The 15,731-nt window shown below is 42.1% G+C and overlaps 1 protein-coding gene across 1 annotated transcript in view; it reads left to right on the top strand.

Annotated features, from left to right (window-relative positions):
• The window catches only part of Kiaa1549l (KIAA1549 like), a 338,970-nt gene that overhangs the window by 219,984 nt on the left and 103,255 nt on the right, over window positions 1-15,731 (top strand). The window contains exon 9 of the mRNA XM_045156985.1: window positions 5,483-5,634. Coding sequence (XP_045012920.1) covers window positions 5,483-5,634 — 152 coding nt within the window. The remainder of the gene's footprint in view (window positions 1-5,482; window positions 5,635-15,731) is intronic.

The raw sequence follows: 15,731 nt of genomic DNA, 5'->3' as shown, positions 1-15,731 counted from the left end.
AATTTTAGTGACATAACCTTAAGAGCAATCTGTGTGCATGAGCCTTATTTCTGAGCCCTCTTGGGTCTTATCTCTGCCCACTCACTTATATAACCCTCTTTCCTTATTGCTATCACTGCAGTTGGCGCTCACAGTGGAGTGGCCACCTTCTCTGCATTTGGGGCTGGCTGTATCTTTGGCAAGTGCTTAGGGCTTGGAAGCAGGTTTGGAATAAGCCTTCTCATTTTCCTGGACCCATGAGGACTTTCTGGACCCCTGGCCAGTCACTACCATCCTGCCCTAACACAAACCAAAGGGGTGCTGAGAGATAAGGGGTGTTGCTTAGCCTTTGAAATGGGAGTGAGGGCAGCTCTGTTGTAGGTGAGCTCTGCTGGAATGAGTTCTTACCCAAGAAGCAGTAAAGAATTAACCATTTCTGGGCTGCAAGACAATCATAAGGCTGGTAGAGGAATGTAGGCAATAGGCTTTATTAAGCAGGATTCAGAATTTTAGCAAAGACAGAAGCAACAGGAAGGCTTAATCACAAGCAAGAACAGCACTCAATCAGGAATGCATGGGGAGCCCCTGAGGGAAGACTCCCGTGAGGTCTGGATCCGGGAGGTTTAAGTATGTTGGAGCTGTCCCTACCTATAATTGTAAGTGTCCTAAACTGACTGACTATCAACTGAAAGTCTACTAGTAACCTAGAATTCTGTTGAACGAAGGACTGAAAGAACAGGTGAACTTGACCTGCAGGCTAACCACAGAGAAGCATTAGAAGCAGCTGGTCATGCAATTTCTAAGTTTCTTAACTATATCATTCCCAGAAGTGGAGGATTTCTACCTCACCTTGGCTCCCCAGACCATTATCACACACCCTCTGTCTTTGTTTGTTGCTAACACAACTTCCCTTTGTGTAGTTTGTATTAAAAATAAAAACAACCATGGGGCTGGAGAGATTGCTTAACAGTTAAGGCACTTGCCTGTGAAGCCTAAGGACCCATGTTTGAATTCTCTCCAGATCCCACATAAGCCAGACGCACAAAGGTGAGGCAGGCACAAGTTTTCACATGTTCACTAGGTGTCACAAGTGTCTGGAGTTCAATTGCAATGGCTGAGGCCCTGGCACACCAATTCTCTCTCTCTCTCTCTCTCTCTCTCTGTCTCTCTCACTCTCTCTAAAAAATAAATTTAAAAAATTTAAAAACAAAACAAAAAATACCTCCTGAATGTTTCATGTTTTCATGTATGCATAGATTAAATATGTGTTTATGCACTATTCACTTCTCCTCTTGTAGAAGATGGGTCCCTCTTTAGTGGCAAATTACTAGTGTAGACCATCCCCTGAAGTCTCTCTTTACAGAGAACCTAGGGAGTGTGCTACACACTGGGAATCCTGTACCTAGATATGTATGTACAAAATGAGAGAAATACCTAGATTCAGTATTGGTAATCATCAGATCAGAGCCTGCCTCAGGTTTATGCATCTGTCTTTATTTCACTCACCAGAGACAAAATGTCCTAGACTGAGTAATGAACGAATTGCTTCGGTTCTCACCTCTGCTGTTCACTAGTGTGCCCTTGAGTCAGTCTCTCATTCCTCTGGGCTTCACATGCTCCCACCCATAGAATGAGGAAGAACTGTTGACTCTTTGAGTTTGAATATGTAAGATTCAACCACAAATGAAACAACTTAGACGTAGTTTAGGAAGCTGACCCATGTGTGGATTGTAGGGCTCAGGGCAACAATAAATAAAGATGTGAAAGGTAATGTCACATTCATGGCTTCTTCTAGACCAAACTCCTGTGACTGCAGCTGGATTTCCATGTCTTCCTCACCCCCATACTGAGTCTGTGTGGCTGAAGCCAGGTGGGTGAGGAGGGCCCGGGCCCGTGTGCTGAGGCACTGAAGATTTTATGCCACCGTGAGAGAGGCGCATGTACACCCTGCCTACTGCTTTCCAAGTGGGCAGGCTACCACAGGCTCTGCGAAAGAGAGAGGGGGAAGGTGTGGATCGTCACCTCCTGTGATGTCTCTTCCCCTGGCAAAGAAGGGCACACCTGTGAAAGCAATAACTAACCGCTTACTGACCGCCTGTCAAGTTCCCAGTAGCCACTGTTAGATGCATTTTTTAAATATATTTTTTTAATTATTTATTTATTTATTTGAGAGCGACAGACACAGAGAGAAAGACAGATAGAGAGAGAGAGAGAATGGGTGCACCAGGGCCTCCAACCTCTGCAAACGAACCCCCTTATGCATCTGGCTAACGTGGGACCTGGGGAACCGAGCCTCGAACCAGGGTCCTTAGGCTTCACAGGCAAGCACTTAACCACTAAGCCATCTCTCCAGCCCGAGACGCATCTTTTTAATTGAGTCATCTGTTCTTTATAATCAGTAGATACAATCAAAAGTCGGTAGTGCACATATGAGGAAATAAAGCCCAGGGAAAATCTGTGTGAATTTCTTCAGGAACAGGGAGCCCCTGCCTCCAACCTCCTTACCCCAGGAAGGGTCCACTTGCCCTTCAGAGAGCGACAGGGAAGTTGGTGTGAGTCAGCTAGATATCCATTACTGAGATGCTGTGGGTGGTTCCCATAGCCTCCTGCATTTCCTTAGGGAATTTGTTTTCTATTTTCTTTGAAAATACATATAAATGGGATCTGGGGAGATGGTTCCACAGGTAAAGTGTTTGCCATTTCAGTGTGAAAAACTGAGTTCATATACCCAGCACCCACATAAAAGCCAGATGTGGGGGGTGCGTGCCTATAATTTCTTTGCTGGGGAGGTGGAAACAGAAAGGTCCCCAGGACTTGGTGGCTAGCTAGTCTAGTCAAATCAGTGAGCTCCAGGTTCCGTGAGAGGACCTGTCAAAGCAAAAAGAGGTGAAGAGTCAGAGGGAAAAGACTTGCCATCAGCCTCTGGCTCCACACATGTGCACACGCACTCACACACATGTACCTACATAGATATGAACACACACACCACATACATGCAAAAAAGGAGAATCGACATAAATAAAAATTCCCATTTGGGCCATTGCACGTGTACAGGTCAGTGGCAAGAACATTCACGGCTCTGTACAACCGCTATCGTTAACCTTGCCCAGGACTTTTCCATTCCCTGGGGGTTTCGACTCTTGTCTTCACTTGATGTCTGCCTCTGAATCACGACTGAGATTCCCCTCAAATCGTCACATCTGAGATTCTCATAAAATAAGCCCTGTAGGCAGAGACAGGAGGATCACCATGAGTTCAAGGCCACCATAAGACTACATAGTGAACTTAAAAAATTTTTTTTCTAATTTTATTTATTTATTTGAGAGCGACAGACACAGAGAGAAAGGCAGATAGAGACAGAGAGAGAGAATGGGCGCGCCAGGGAATCCAGCCACTGCGAGCGAACTCCAGACGCGTGCACCCCCCTTGTGCGTCTTGCTAATGTGGGTCCTGGGGAATCGAGCCTCGAGCCGGGGACCTTAGGCTTCACAGGCAAGTGCTTAACCACTAAACCATCTCTCCAGCCCCTACATAGTGAATTTCAGGTCATCCTGAACTAGCCCTATCTTGAAAAACCAAAATAAGAAGAAGAAGAAGTAAATAATCCCAGTGATGTCCCTGGCCTATCTTTAGTCCCCTTTCTCACTTTTGTCCACCAGTTAAGAGAAGCCATCTTGCAGATAATACTTCAGTAGTTTGGTCTGTAGTTTAAACTGTAATTAAACTGAAGTTTGGTCTACAGTTAAAACTACGGTTTTACTAGACGTGGTATCTTTGAACCAGAAAGTTCGTTGCTTTCCTGCCCAGGAGTGAGAAAGCCCTGGGAGAGTCCTGGGAGACCTCTGGGGCCTGACACAGTAGAAATGACATGGCGATGTTCATTTTTGCTTTTTTGAACTCAGCTGACAAATGAGCTGGGTGTGGGAGTTTCTCACAAGGGCCCTAGAAAGAGCTTCTCTATTCCCTCCAGGAGGATTGTTTGGCATTTATGGCTTCAAAGAAGTAGTTTCAGAGACCCAGCTGTGGGTTTTGTTTCTCTTTTGATTCTCAACATCATTCTCTTCATCTCACTGTCTCTGACTACTGGGTCTGGCCCTATATGTAAGATCTTAAGAGCTGGCTATGGGTAACACCCTGCTGCGTGAGATGCCGTAAAGCTGACGTGTTCTTTGTGGCCCAGCTATTTCGATATCCTGGTGGGACGGGTGGTGTTGCTGAGGATGGGCTGCACAGGGAGAGAGCAAACTCTATTCAATGAGAACTCTTCTGTGATGTTTCCAGCCCTTGTACGCTTTGATCTCTTTAGAAAATTGGTAGGCATCTTAGCACTTAGAACTTTGGGTATGGCTGTTTGAATGTGCTGTTTGTGTGCTTGGAGTAAAGTAAGCTTCCCAGGGGATACAGAGCCAGGACTGGAGTTTGGGTATAGATAGAAAAGGGCAGTGCTCTTTAGGAAATGACCACAGCAGTCCTAGGATTGCCCCAGTTCTCATTACAGCTCTCCTCGTGCATTAGCTGTGGCCAGGAATTCCTCATCAGTGTCTTTCCTGTTGGTCCCAGACACCCGAGGGATTGACTGCTGAAGCTTAGCCATGGAGAGGGATGGGTAAGGAAGGGTTCCCAAGGACCTTTCATGCACCAGATACAGTGTCACGCTGCTTTATACATCCTGTATCCTTTGTATCTTAGATCCCACTAGGAATGTGGTCACTGTGATACACTATCTTCATCCCTTTTCACATAGGGCTCAGACTCAGGGACACTTGTGGCTTGCTGAAGCCCTCACAATGGGCAAAACCCAGAACTAAGAAAAAAAAAAAACCACTCTATCCATTACATTGTCCTATTCTTCAATGGGAAAGGACCTGAGGGACCCTGGGCAGCTTTAGGGGTGAGAAGGCAAAGGAGCCCACCAAAGGAGTGAGATCACCAAGGACACCGAACAGGGTGACTTGCCCAGTGGATTGAGTTTCAGGAAGAATGGAGCTGTGAATCCTCAGGAAACTGCTGAGAAAGAAAACAAAAGTTGGGGCAGCCTTGGTCCAGAGTCTGGGACTGCATCACTGGTGCCCTGCCTGCTATAATCAGATGCTCCAGGGGTACGCTAAGGCTTCTAGGTGGGAACTAGCCCAAACCCCAATTTAGCTGGACCTCCCTCTCCACTGTGATTCCATGTCGATTCTCAGAGCCACATAGCATCTTAACTAAAGTTTGGGTTAATGCCACAGGGTTTGAGATGTCACCACTCAGAGAGCAAAGTCACAGGCCTTGTATCAACTAACTTGGGCATATACCCTGAGTTACTTGCTATGTGGCCTCAGGCAAGTCTCTAACCTACAACATGTAAATGATGATTTCTAACTCAAGGTTGCTGTGGAGGCCAGCCACCTAGGAGGTGGGGCACAGTGGCACGTTGTGGCTGTGCGGGGTGGAGGACATTGTGGTTGGTGAGTCAACAGGGAGTCCGGGCTCTGAGCATCCCCTGTGCCTTCCGCATCCACAGTGCTGCAGGGCGTGGACAACTCGCTGGTGGGCCTGCACAACCAGAGCTTCGCCCGGGTCATGGAGCAGCGCCTGGCACAGCTGTTCATGATGTCCCAACAACAGGGCCGGCGGTTTAAACGAGCCACCACGCTGGGAAGCTACACTGTGCAGGTACGTGTGTGCAGTACCACCAGGGTTTTCTAAAGACTGTGGGGAGTTGGGGAATGTGCTTCCTGGGACTCAACAGCTACTTGTGTCCAGAGGAACATCCTTGCTGCCATCTGACTTGGCTACAGCACTCTGAACCTATAGGGCTAAGGGTCATTACCATCCTCAGATATAGTCAATAAGGAAAGCACCAGGGAGGGAATCTCAGAGCAGATTCTACATACATACATAGATTCATGAAACAAAAAGTTATTCCAAGGTCATAGTGGACATGGTAATTTACTTGGGGAGGACATAGTGGGCACCAGTGGTGCTCTGCCCATTGCTCTTCCTAGTTCCAAATGTGCCAGCCAGAGCTCCAGAAACCAGCCTTAAATCCACATTGCAGAACTGCTTTGGGGATGTCTGAACCCACCTTGCCCATACTGAGCATGGTATTCAATTCCAGAAACCTGCCTGGTAGGGCAGCCTTCCAAATTGGAATCTGGCCAGCCTATGAACTCCTGGTTGGTAACAGACTACATGTGACACAAATTCATAGTACCACACTGTCTATGAGGATGTATCACAAAAGAAGTTGTAGGTAAGATGCACAGTCTGTCTGTCTCTCACAATCTTAAAATCCAGCAACCTCTCCCCACATGGGTCAACACCGTGCCCCTGATGGACACAAGTGCCCTTATTCACAGTTATGAATTGCCCCCCCCCTCCAGTTCTATTGGATGTTGCTTTGCTTCCAAAAGTCTGACGTCTGTGACACTAGGTAAAGAGATAGTTTATTTCACTTGTCAGCTTTGCGATGTCCCCTTTGTGGGTCTGTTCCTGTAAACCCTCTAAATCACACTTCTCCAAGTAGCAGAAAGGAAGTCCCTCATAATCAGGTGCCTTTGGGGTGGGGATTTGCATCAGTCGAGAAAAGAGAGAGGGGGGGGAGAGAGAGAGAGAGAGAGAGAGAGAGAGAGAGAGAGAGAGAGAACCATCCAACAATCCTATTACTTGTAATCCTAAATTCTGTGTTCTAAAAGTCTCATAGACTTTTTAAGTTTTTTAATTAGCTAAGTAAACTTTTAAAATAAAGTTTTCTTTCTTTTGTAAATTTTTTAAAAGTCCTAGAAAGCTGACTTCTCTCGTGTTTTCTCAGTACTCAGTATACTTGGCCCTGTAGGTTCTCAGAAAGTTATTATTTTTTTCTTGCTAATCACCACATGCAGAGGCTGTAGATTTTTTCTGATGTCACCCTTGGAGAAATCTTGGTAAAAGTTGAAACTGAGTGAAGTTAGTAGACATTTGAATCATCACTGACCTCTGCGGAGCTGTACAAATACTCCCCATGTCCTATTCCAACCTGACTCCGGAAGGCACTGCTCAGAGCTCCTGTCATCCTTCTGGCCAGAGGCCTTTCTTCTGGGCTCAGATAATGTTATAATGAACATGAAGATTCAGCTAAAACTTAAAGACATTTCTCTAGTTGGAATACCTGAAAATTGAGATCCAGTAAAAAAATCATATGACATTCTTAAAAGTTTGACTTACTCTACAATCAAAACTAACGTAAGTTTTATGGGCTAGAGAGATGGCTTGCCTGCAGAGCCAGAAGACCCAGGTTTGATTCTCCAGGATCCACATAAGCCAGATATACAAGGTGGTGCATGCAATCTGGAGTTCGTTTGCAGGGCTGGAGGCCCTGGCATGCTCATTCTCTCTCTCCTTTCTCTCTCAAGTAATAAATAAAATAAAAAATATTTTAAAAACCAATGTAAGTTTTAACTACCATTTAGATGACATTCTTGCCTACCAAAAATCAGTAAAATGGTGTCATCCAGTGTGGATGGATATACAATGAGATGGGCACTTTCAGAGTCAATGGTGTGAGCCTTCTGGAGGATGTAATGAAAAGACCCTTTTAGGTGGTCACGAACTCCTGGAAATAATAGAGATAGAGACAAAGAGTGAGGACAGCATTGTGCAGAGAGAATATAAAATGATTCTGTAAAACCCCTGGAGGCCGAGGGGCACCCTGACCAAAGTGGTTTAGGCAAGAATGCATTTTGTTCTGCTGTGTTTGAGTCAGGCTCCCATCATGTATCCCCAGCCAGCCTCAAACTCTCCATCCTCCTACCTTGGCCTCCTGAGTGCTGGGATTACAGATGTGTGCCACCAAACCAGGCAGAGTTGCATCTTATATCACCATGAGGATCCCTACAGCATGCTTTCACACCCAAACTCTTCAAAAATACCCAAAAGTCAAGAAATCTCAATTTTGCTCAGCATAGTATTTTCAAAATTTGAATATCAATAAGACTGTCATTTTTAGTGAACTATATTATACCTTTTTATTATGAATGTTTCAGTCACAGAAAAGTTCAAAATATATGCAGTGAACAGCCATTATAGCAATTAACATAATATATTTTTATTTGATAGCATTATCTCCATACACTTCCCGTAACATACATTTTCATACATTTCCAAATGATAGATTGGTCTTTGAAGTTTTGCCCTTCTTATAATGGAATCCTATCATCTGTTCTCTGTAGAAAGCTTCTTGAATAAAGCTTGCATAAAGCTTTGACCCAGCATTTTTGAGATTCATACACATTACTGCATTATTTGGGAATTGATTCAGGTTTTTTTTGCTTGATCTTATAGATTTATTTATTTGTAAGGAGAGAGAGAGTGAGCAGCAGGGCCTCTAGCTGCTGCATACAAACCCCAGATGTAGACACCATTTGTAGGTGCTGAGGAATCGAACCCTAGTCATTAAGACTTGCAGACGAGTGTCTTAACCACTGAGCCATCTCTCTAGCCCTTTATTCAGTTTTGTTGCTGTGTAATGTTCACTTGTGTGACTATAATGCCATTTGTTTATTTTTTCTTCTGTTGATGTACCCCTGGGTTTTTCTGATTCGTAGCTATTAAGCAAGGTGGCCTTCAACAGAGTTGGTACATCTTGCATCGTGTGCTCTCATTTCATGTGAGTATGTGTGTGTGTGGGAATACAAGCCCTGGTTCTTGGGTTTGGTACAGATTAGTTTTATAAGAAAGTACCAGATCTTTATGCACAGCAGTTGCATCATCTTTACACTCAAGCAGCCACATGTGGAGTTCCAGTTGCTTCACATACGTATCAACACTTGGTATTGTTACTCTGGTTTTTAGCCATACTGGTGGTAGATGTTAGTTTCTCATAGTTCGAATGTGAACCTCCCTGTTGAGCATTTGTCACATGATTATTGTGTGTCCAGACTGATTTCTTTATGAACTATCTGATCACATCTTTTTCTCATTTTCATTGGGTTGTGCTAGCATCTGTTATTTAATTGGTGTATATAGCATTCATTCATAAAAATGTTAAAAAAATGCAGGGCTGGAGGGATGGCTTAGAGGTTAAGGCATTTGCCTTTGTAAAGCCAAAGGACCCAGGTTCAATTCCCCAGGACCCACGTTAGCCAGATGCACAAGGTGGCACATGCATCTAGAGTTCATTTGCAGTGGCTAGAGGCCCTAGCATGCCCACTCTCTCCCTCTCTCTCTCTCTCTCAAATAAATAAATAATAATAATATTTTTTAAAAATGCAGAGTATATTAACAAAAAGAAGCCACAACCTGAAGGGTAAGAGCATCGCTCTTGCCATCTCCCCAGAGGATATCATTATCATGATTATTATTCTCCCTTCTCTGCCTCTAAAGTTAAACATGATTCTGAATTTTCTTTTAAAACATGCATTCCTGTACATAGATTTTTCATACATAGATTCTTATCTCCATTTTTCGCGTCCTTAAAAAGTATACCATGTTGTTTTGCATGTTTCATATTGGGTATCCTATGATTTGTATTAAGCACTTGTTTTCATCTAGTCATTCATTTTCACTGCTTTATAGTATTCTGTTACTTTCTATTTCTCATTTATTCAGTGTACTATAGAGACTTGGATTTTCAAGGTTTTTTTAAATTACAAACAAAATTATTTTTATTTATTTATTTTTTATTTATTTATTTTGGTTTTCGGAGGTAGGGTCTCACTCTGGTCCAGGCTGACCTGGAATTAACTCTGTAGTCTCAGGGTGGCCTCGAACTCACGGCGATCCTCCTACCTCTGCCTCCCGAGTGCTGGGATTAAAGGCGTGCGCCACCACGCCCGGCTTTACAAACAAAATTATTACAAACCTTTTTCTAATACTTTTTTATATCCTATGGAAGTTCATATTTGTAATATATACTTTGAAAATTCATACTTTCAGTCTATCAGTTGCTGATTATAAGAGCCAAAAGTTGATATCTTAAATGTTCAGTAATAAAGGGTCAGTTAAGGGCTGGAGAGGTGGCTTAGTGGTTAAAACTGCTTCCTTAAAAAGCTTAACTGCTCAGGTTCAATTCCCTACTACTCATGTAAAATGAGATGCACAAAGTAGCACATACATCCAGAGCTCATTTGCAGTTGCAAGTGGCCATGGTGTGCCAATTAATTTTCTCTTTCTCCCTCTTTCCTTGAAAATAAATACTAACTTTAAATTTTTTAAACAGGTCAGTTAAGTCTACCAGGCATGTATAAAATAGAACAGTATAGTGATATCAAAATTTATGTTCTTGGGCTGGAGAAATAGCTTAGTGGTTAAGCGCTTGCCTGTGAAGCCTAAGGACCCTGGTCCGAGGCTTTATTCCCCAGGACCCACGTTAGCCAGATGCACAAGGGGGCGCACCCATCTGGAGTTCACTTGCAGTGGCTGGAGGCCCTGGTACACCTGTTCTCTCTCTCTTTCTGCCTTTTTTTCTCTCTCTGTCGCTCTCAAATAAATAAAAATAAACAATTTTTTTACATTTTATGTTCTTTATTTATGATTATCAATTGTGAATTATAAAAGTAAAAATTGAGTAAAAATATAAATATTTAATAATGAAGGGCTTGTTAAATCTTTTTATGAGGCAGGCATTTGGATGGTATATAGAAATAAATGTTTATGCTTTTGAAACATTTGAGGTTACTTAAAGATGCAAGGAAAAAGAATGAGGTGTGATACTGTATAGAGCATGATTATTTTGTAAGAGGACAAAGAAAGGTTTATGTAGAAAAACCAAAAACTCAGAGCAAATACTCCAAAATGCTAACAATTCTAAGTTGGTGATGGAGGCACTATAGCTAATTTTATTGTTTCATTACATGATGATTTTCTACCTTCCTAAAATTTTTGTGCTAAATATGTATAATTTTATAGTAAAAACAAGCATATTACTTTAGAAAAAGAAGCCGGAGTTGCCAACTGTTGAATTTATCAGAGATCTTTTTAAAAACTTTTTTATTGAAAACTTCCATAATGTTAGACAATAAACTATGATAATTCCCTCCCCCCCCCCATAGTTTCCCCTGTCACAAATCCGCTCTCCATCATATCCTCTCCTGCTCTCAATTAGTCTCTCTTTTACTTTGATGTCATCATCTTTTCCTCCTGTTATGAGGCTCTTGTAATGTTTGGGAGGCATCAAGGATCTCCCTGGCCAACAACTCACTACAAGGTATCCCATTCCTGGCATTGATGTTTCCTAGAAACACTCTATGGCTTCTGGATGTTCCTGGCCAACAACTCACTACAAGGTATCCCATCCCTGGCATTGATATTTCCTAGAAACACTCTATGGCTTCTGGATGTTCCATTATCCAAAAAAGTAGTTTTCCATATGGCTTATTCATGACATTAATGATTTTAATTAACCCTTCTCCCACCCTTCTTTTACTTAATCTCTTCCCATGACCTCACTTAGGCCACGGCACCCCCAGTAATCTCTTCATCTACTTAAATATATGGAATACCATCTCCTTAAGTCCTCTACTCCCCTCCCTCCCTTATAACACCTTCCTAGCTTACTGGATTCTGATTTTTACTCCAATTCACATGTAAGTCTAAACATGTGTAGGTAGGATTCACATATGAGAGAGAACATGTGGCATTTGGCTTTCATGGCTTGGGTTACCTCATTAAGTATAATCCTTTCTAGATTCATCCATTTCCCTGGAAGCTTCATAATTTCATATTTCTTTACCACTGAATAGAACTCCATTCTATAAATGTACTATATCTTCATTATCTACTCCTCAGTTGAGAGAGACATCTAGGCTGGTTCCATTTCCTGGCTATTGTGGATAGAGTAGCAATAAACATGGTTGAGCAAGTATCTCTAAGGTAGTGACAAGAGGCTTTAGGATATATGCCTAGGAGTGGGATAGTTGGATCACATGGTAAATGTATTTTTAGCTGTCTCAGGAACCTCCACACTGATTTCCACAATGGCTGAACCAGTTTACATTCCCACCAAAAGTGTAAAAGCGTTCCTCTTTTTCCACATCCTCACCAGCATTTATTATTATTTGTTTTCTTGATGGTAGCCATTCTGACAGGAGTGAGATGGAATCTCAAAATAGTTTTAATTTGCATTTCCCTGACGGCTAAGGATGCATGTGCCCTCTTGTGTGACATTGCACACTTGCATCACTTTTGGATCTGGCTAAACGTGGGACCTGTAGATTCGAACAAGTATTCTTAGGCTTTGTGTACAAGTGTCTTAACCACTAAGCTATCTCTCCAGCCCTGGATATTTTTTAGTTGGGAACTTGTTTATAAATGTTTTGATCTCCCTGCTTGTTATGGATCTGTTAAATGGTTTATCTCATCTTGATTTAATTTTGGTAGGTTATATAAATCTAGGAAATCATCCATTTCTTTCAGATTTTCAAACTTAGTGGGGTATATGTTCTTAAAATATGTTATGATTTTCCAAAGTTCTTTGGTGTCTGTTACAATGGTTACTTTTCATCTCTAATTTTATTAATTTTTGTCTTTTCTCTCTTTTGGTCAGATTTGCTAAGGGCTTATCAATTTTGTTTATCCTTAGAAAAACCAACTCTTTGTTTCATTGAGTCTTTGTATTTTTTTGTTTCTTTTTCATTAATTTCTGCCCTAGTCTTTATTATTTCTTCCTGTCTACTGATTTTTGGTTTCCCTTGTTCTCCATTTTCCAAGGCCTTAAAGGAAAGTATTAAGTTGTTTATTTTCAACCTTTCTAATTACTTTTTAAAAAATATATTTATTTATTTATTTATTTGAGAGAGAGAGAGAGAGGCAGATAGAGAGAGAAAAAATGAGTGCACCAGGGTCTCCCGCCACTGCAAATGAACTCCAGATACCTGCACCACCATGCGCATCTGGCTTACATGGGTCCTGGGGAATTGTACCTGGTTCCTTTGGCTTTGCAGGCAAGCACCTTAATCACTAATCCATGTCTCCAGCCCTCTATTTTCTTTTTTTTTAAATTTTTTATTTACTTAATTGAGAGCGACAGACACAGAGAGAAAGACAGATAGAGGGAGAGAGAGAGAATGGGCGCTCCAGGGCTTCCAGCCTCTGCAAACGAACTCCAGATGCGTGCGCCCCCTTGTGCATCTGGCTAACGTGGGACCTGGGGAACCGAGCCTCGAACCGGGGTCCTTAGGCTTCACAGGCAAGCACTTAACCGCTAAGCCATCTCTCCAGCCCCTATTTTCTTAATATAAGGATTTAAAGCTATAAATTTCCCTGTTAGGACTGCCTTCATTGTGTCCCAAAGGTTTTATGTTGGTTCTTATTATCATTTGATTCTATGAATTTTTTAATTTTCTTTTTGATTTCTTCAGTAGTGTACTGTTTAATTTCCATGACTGTGTGTATGTTCTATAGTTTTCCTTGCTGTTGATTTGTAGTTTAATCCGATTGAGTTCAGAATAGAGTACAAGGAATTATTTCAGTTTTCCTGTATTTGTTAAGATTGGCTTTGTATCCTGATATACGGTCTATTTTAGAGAATGTTCCATGTGCTGCTGGAAAGAATGTGTATTCTTCAGCATTTGGATGGAATGTTCTGTAGATATCTGTTAGGTCCATTTGTTCTATGACATCATCATTTAATCCAGATGTCTCTCTGTTTATTTTATATTGGGATAACATGTCAATTGATGAGAGTGGGTTATTGATGTCACCAACTACAATTGTGTTTGGTGTTAATCTGTGATCTTAAGTCTAATAGTGTTTGTTTGATGAAATTGGGAGCCCCCATGTTAGGTACATATATGTTTAAAATTGTAATGTCTTCCTGATAAATTGTTCCTTTCATCAATATAAAATTACCTTCTTTATCTTTCCTCACTGTAGCAGACAGCTTCAGGTTTGCTGAGATGAACTTCCAGACCAGGCACAGTTATGGAGGAAGGGATATTTATTGAAGCTTACAGATCCAGGGGAAGTTCCATAATGACAGAAGAAGCTGGCCTGCCTTTACAGGACCAAGCAGAGAGAGAGAAGTACACACCTAAATGTCAAAAGCCACAGCACACTTCAGGAACTCCAGCTAGGCACACTTTGTATATCTTTAGATTGAAATCAGAAACCCACCACCACATCTTAAGATCACCCAGTGACATTGCCTTGAGCCAGGTAGTCACCAGATACAAACTACAAACAATAAAGAACTGAATATATTGGGGGCCATCTATTCAAACCACCACATTCCGCCCCTGGTCCCCAAAAGATTAATAACCATCACACATTGTAAATAGTACTCAGTTCAATTTCAAAGGTCTCCACAGTCTTCACTAATGTAAGATATTAAGACCTGTAAGATCAAATTAGTTAAACACTTCTAACATATAAAGGCACAGAGTAAACATTTTCAACTGGTGTAAGGCATAGCAAGGAGAGATTAAAACAGTGCAAATTCAACCACCATCAAACAAACATCAAACTTCTGCAGTTCAAGTCCAAAACTGACAGCTTCCAGATTTTCCAATTTTGCCCCTCCAGCTGGGCAGAGTAGCCGGGGAACACTTCCATCCCAGGTCAACAATGCACTTTATGGTAGCCCTTGCACAGTCCTGGTATATACAAAACATCTTCAGGTCTTCTATTAGACTTAAGATCATAGATAACACCAAACCATGATCCATCCTCCAAAGGCTCTTTCAGCCTATCAGAGCATCATGCCCTGCCTCATGCCGCTTCTCAGCAGCTACTCCTGGAACCTTGTTCAATTCACGAGGACTCCTCACATTTTCATACTTCTGAAACCAATACCAGATGTGCATGACACAGCCATATTCTTAATTCACAGACAAAATAAATCATAACCTTGAAAAGCAGGTTTCTTCTCCAGTCAACTCTTTCTCAACGTGTTTACATTTCTATGATAGTCTTTCCTCAGGCAGAGTTTTCATGTAAAGCAATTGGACCATCTTCCTTAAGATTGCTAATATGTTGACAATAGCAGCTTTAGTAATCTAAAGCCAGTCTCTGTGCCAGTAAATTTAACTTGCTTAAAGTTTTCCAGCTTAAAATCTTAAATCTCTCAGTCCAATATCTCTAGCCAAGCACATCAGTCCATTACAAATTTAACCTTGATCAAACTCTGTGGGCCTGGGCAGCAGGACGCAGCCAGCCCTTGTGCCAGTAGCCCAGTTCCAACATAGTCCTATGCAGTCCCCCCTCCCCTTAGAAAGCTTGTAAGCCAAGCCTCGAAGTTCAATGCTGTCTGCACTTAGCATTCTCAGACTCTCATCAGAATAGTCCATAAAACTTGGCTTACCACTCCAGAAGACATCTTCAGTTGCAAGCACCAAGTCCATGCCTATTCCTCCAAAACAAAGGTTCCAAAAGATCAACATCCACATAGTTAGGTTCATCTCAGCCCACTCCTCGGTACCAAGTTCTGTAACAGACAGCTTCAGGTTCGCTGAGATGAACTTCCAGACCAGGCACAGTTATGGAGGAAGGGATATTTATTGAAGTTTACAGGTCCAGGGGAAGTTCCATAATGGCAGAAGAAGCTGGCCTGCCTTTACAGGACCAAGCAGAGAGAGAGAAGTACTAACCTAAATGTCAAAAGCCACAGCACACTTCAGGAACTCCAGCTAGGCAAACTTTCCATATCTTTAGATTGAAATCAGAAACCCACCACCACATCTTAAGATCACCCAGTGACATTGCCTTGAGCCAGGTAGCCAGCAGATGCAAACTACAAACAATAAAGAACTGAATATATTGGGGGCCATCTATTCAAACCACCACACTCACTAATGTTG

Source organism: Jaculus jaculus, chromosome 8 (genome assembly GCF_020740685.1).
Source record: "Jaculus jaculus isolate mJacJac1 chromosome 8, mJacJac1.mat.Y.cur, whole genome shotgun sequence".
NCBI lineage: Eukaryota > Metazoa > Chordata > Mammalia > Rodentia > Dipodidae > Jaculus > Jaculus jaculus.
The sequence above is the reverse complement of the archived record's forward strand: the minus strand, read 5'-3'. Positions and strand labels throughout refer to the sequence as shown.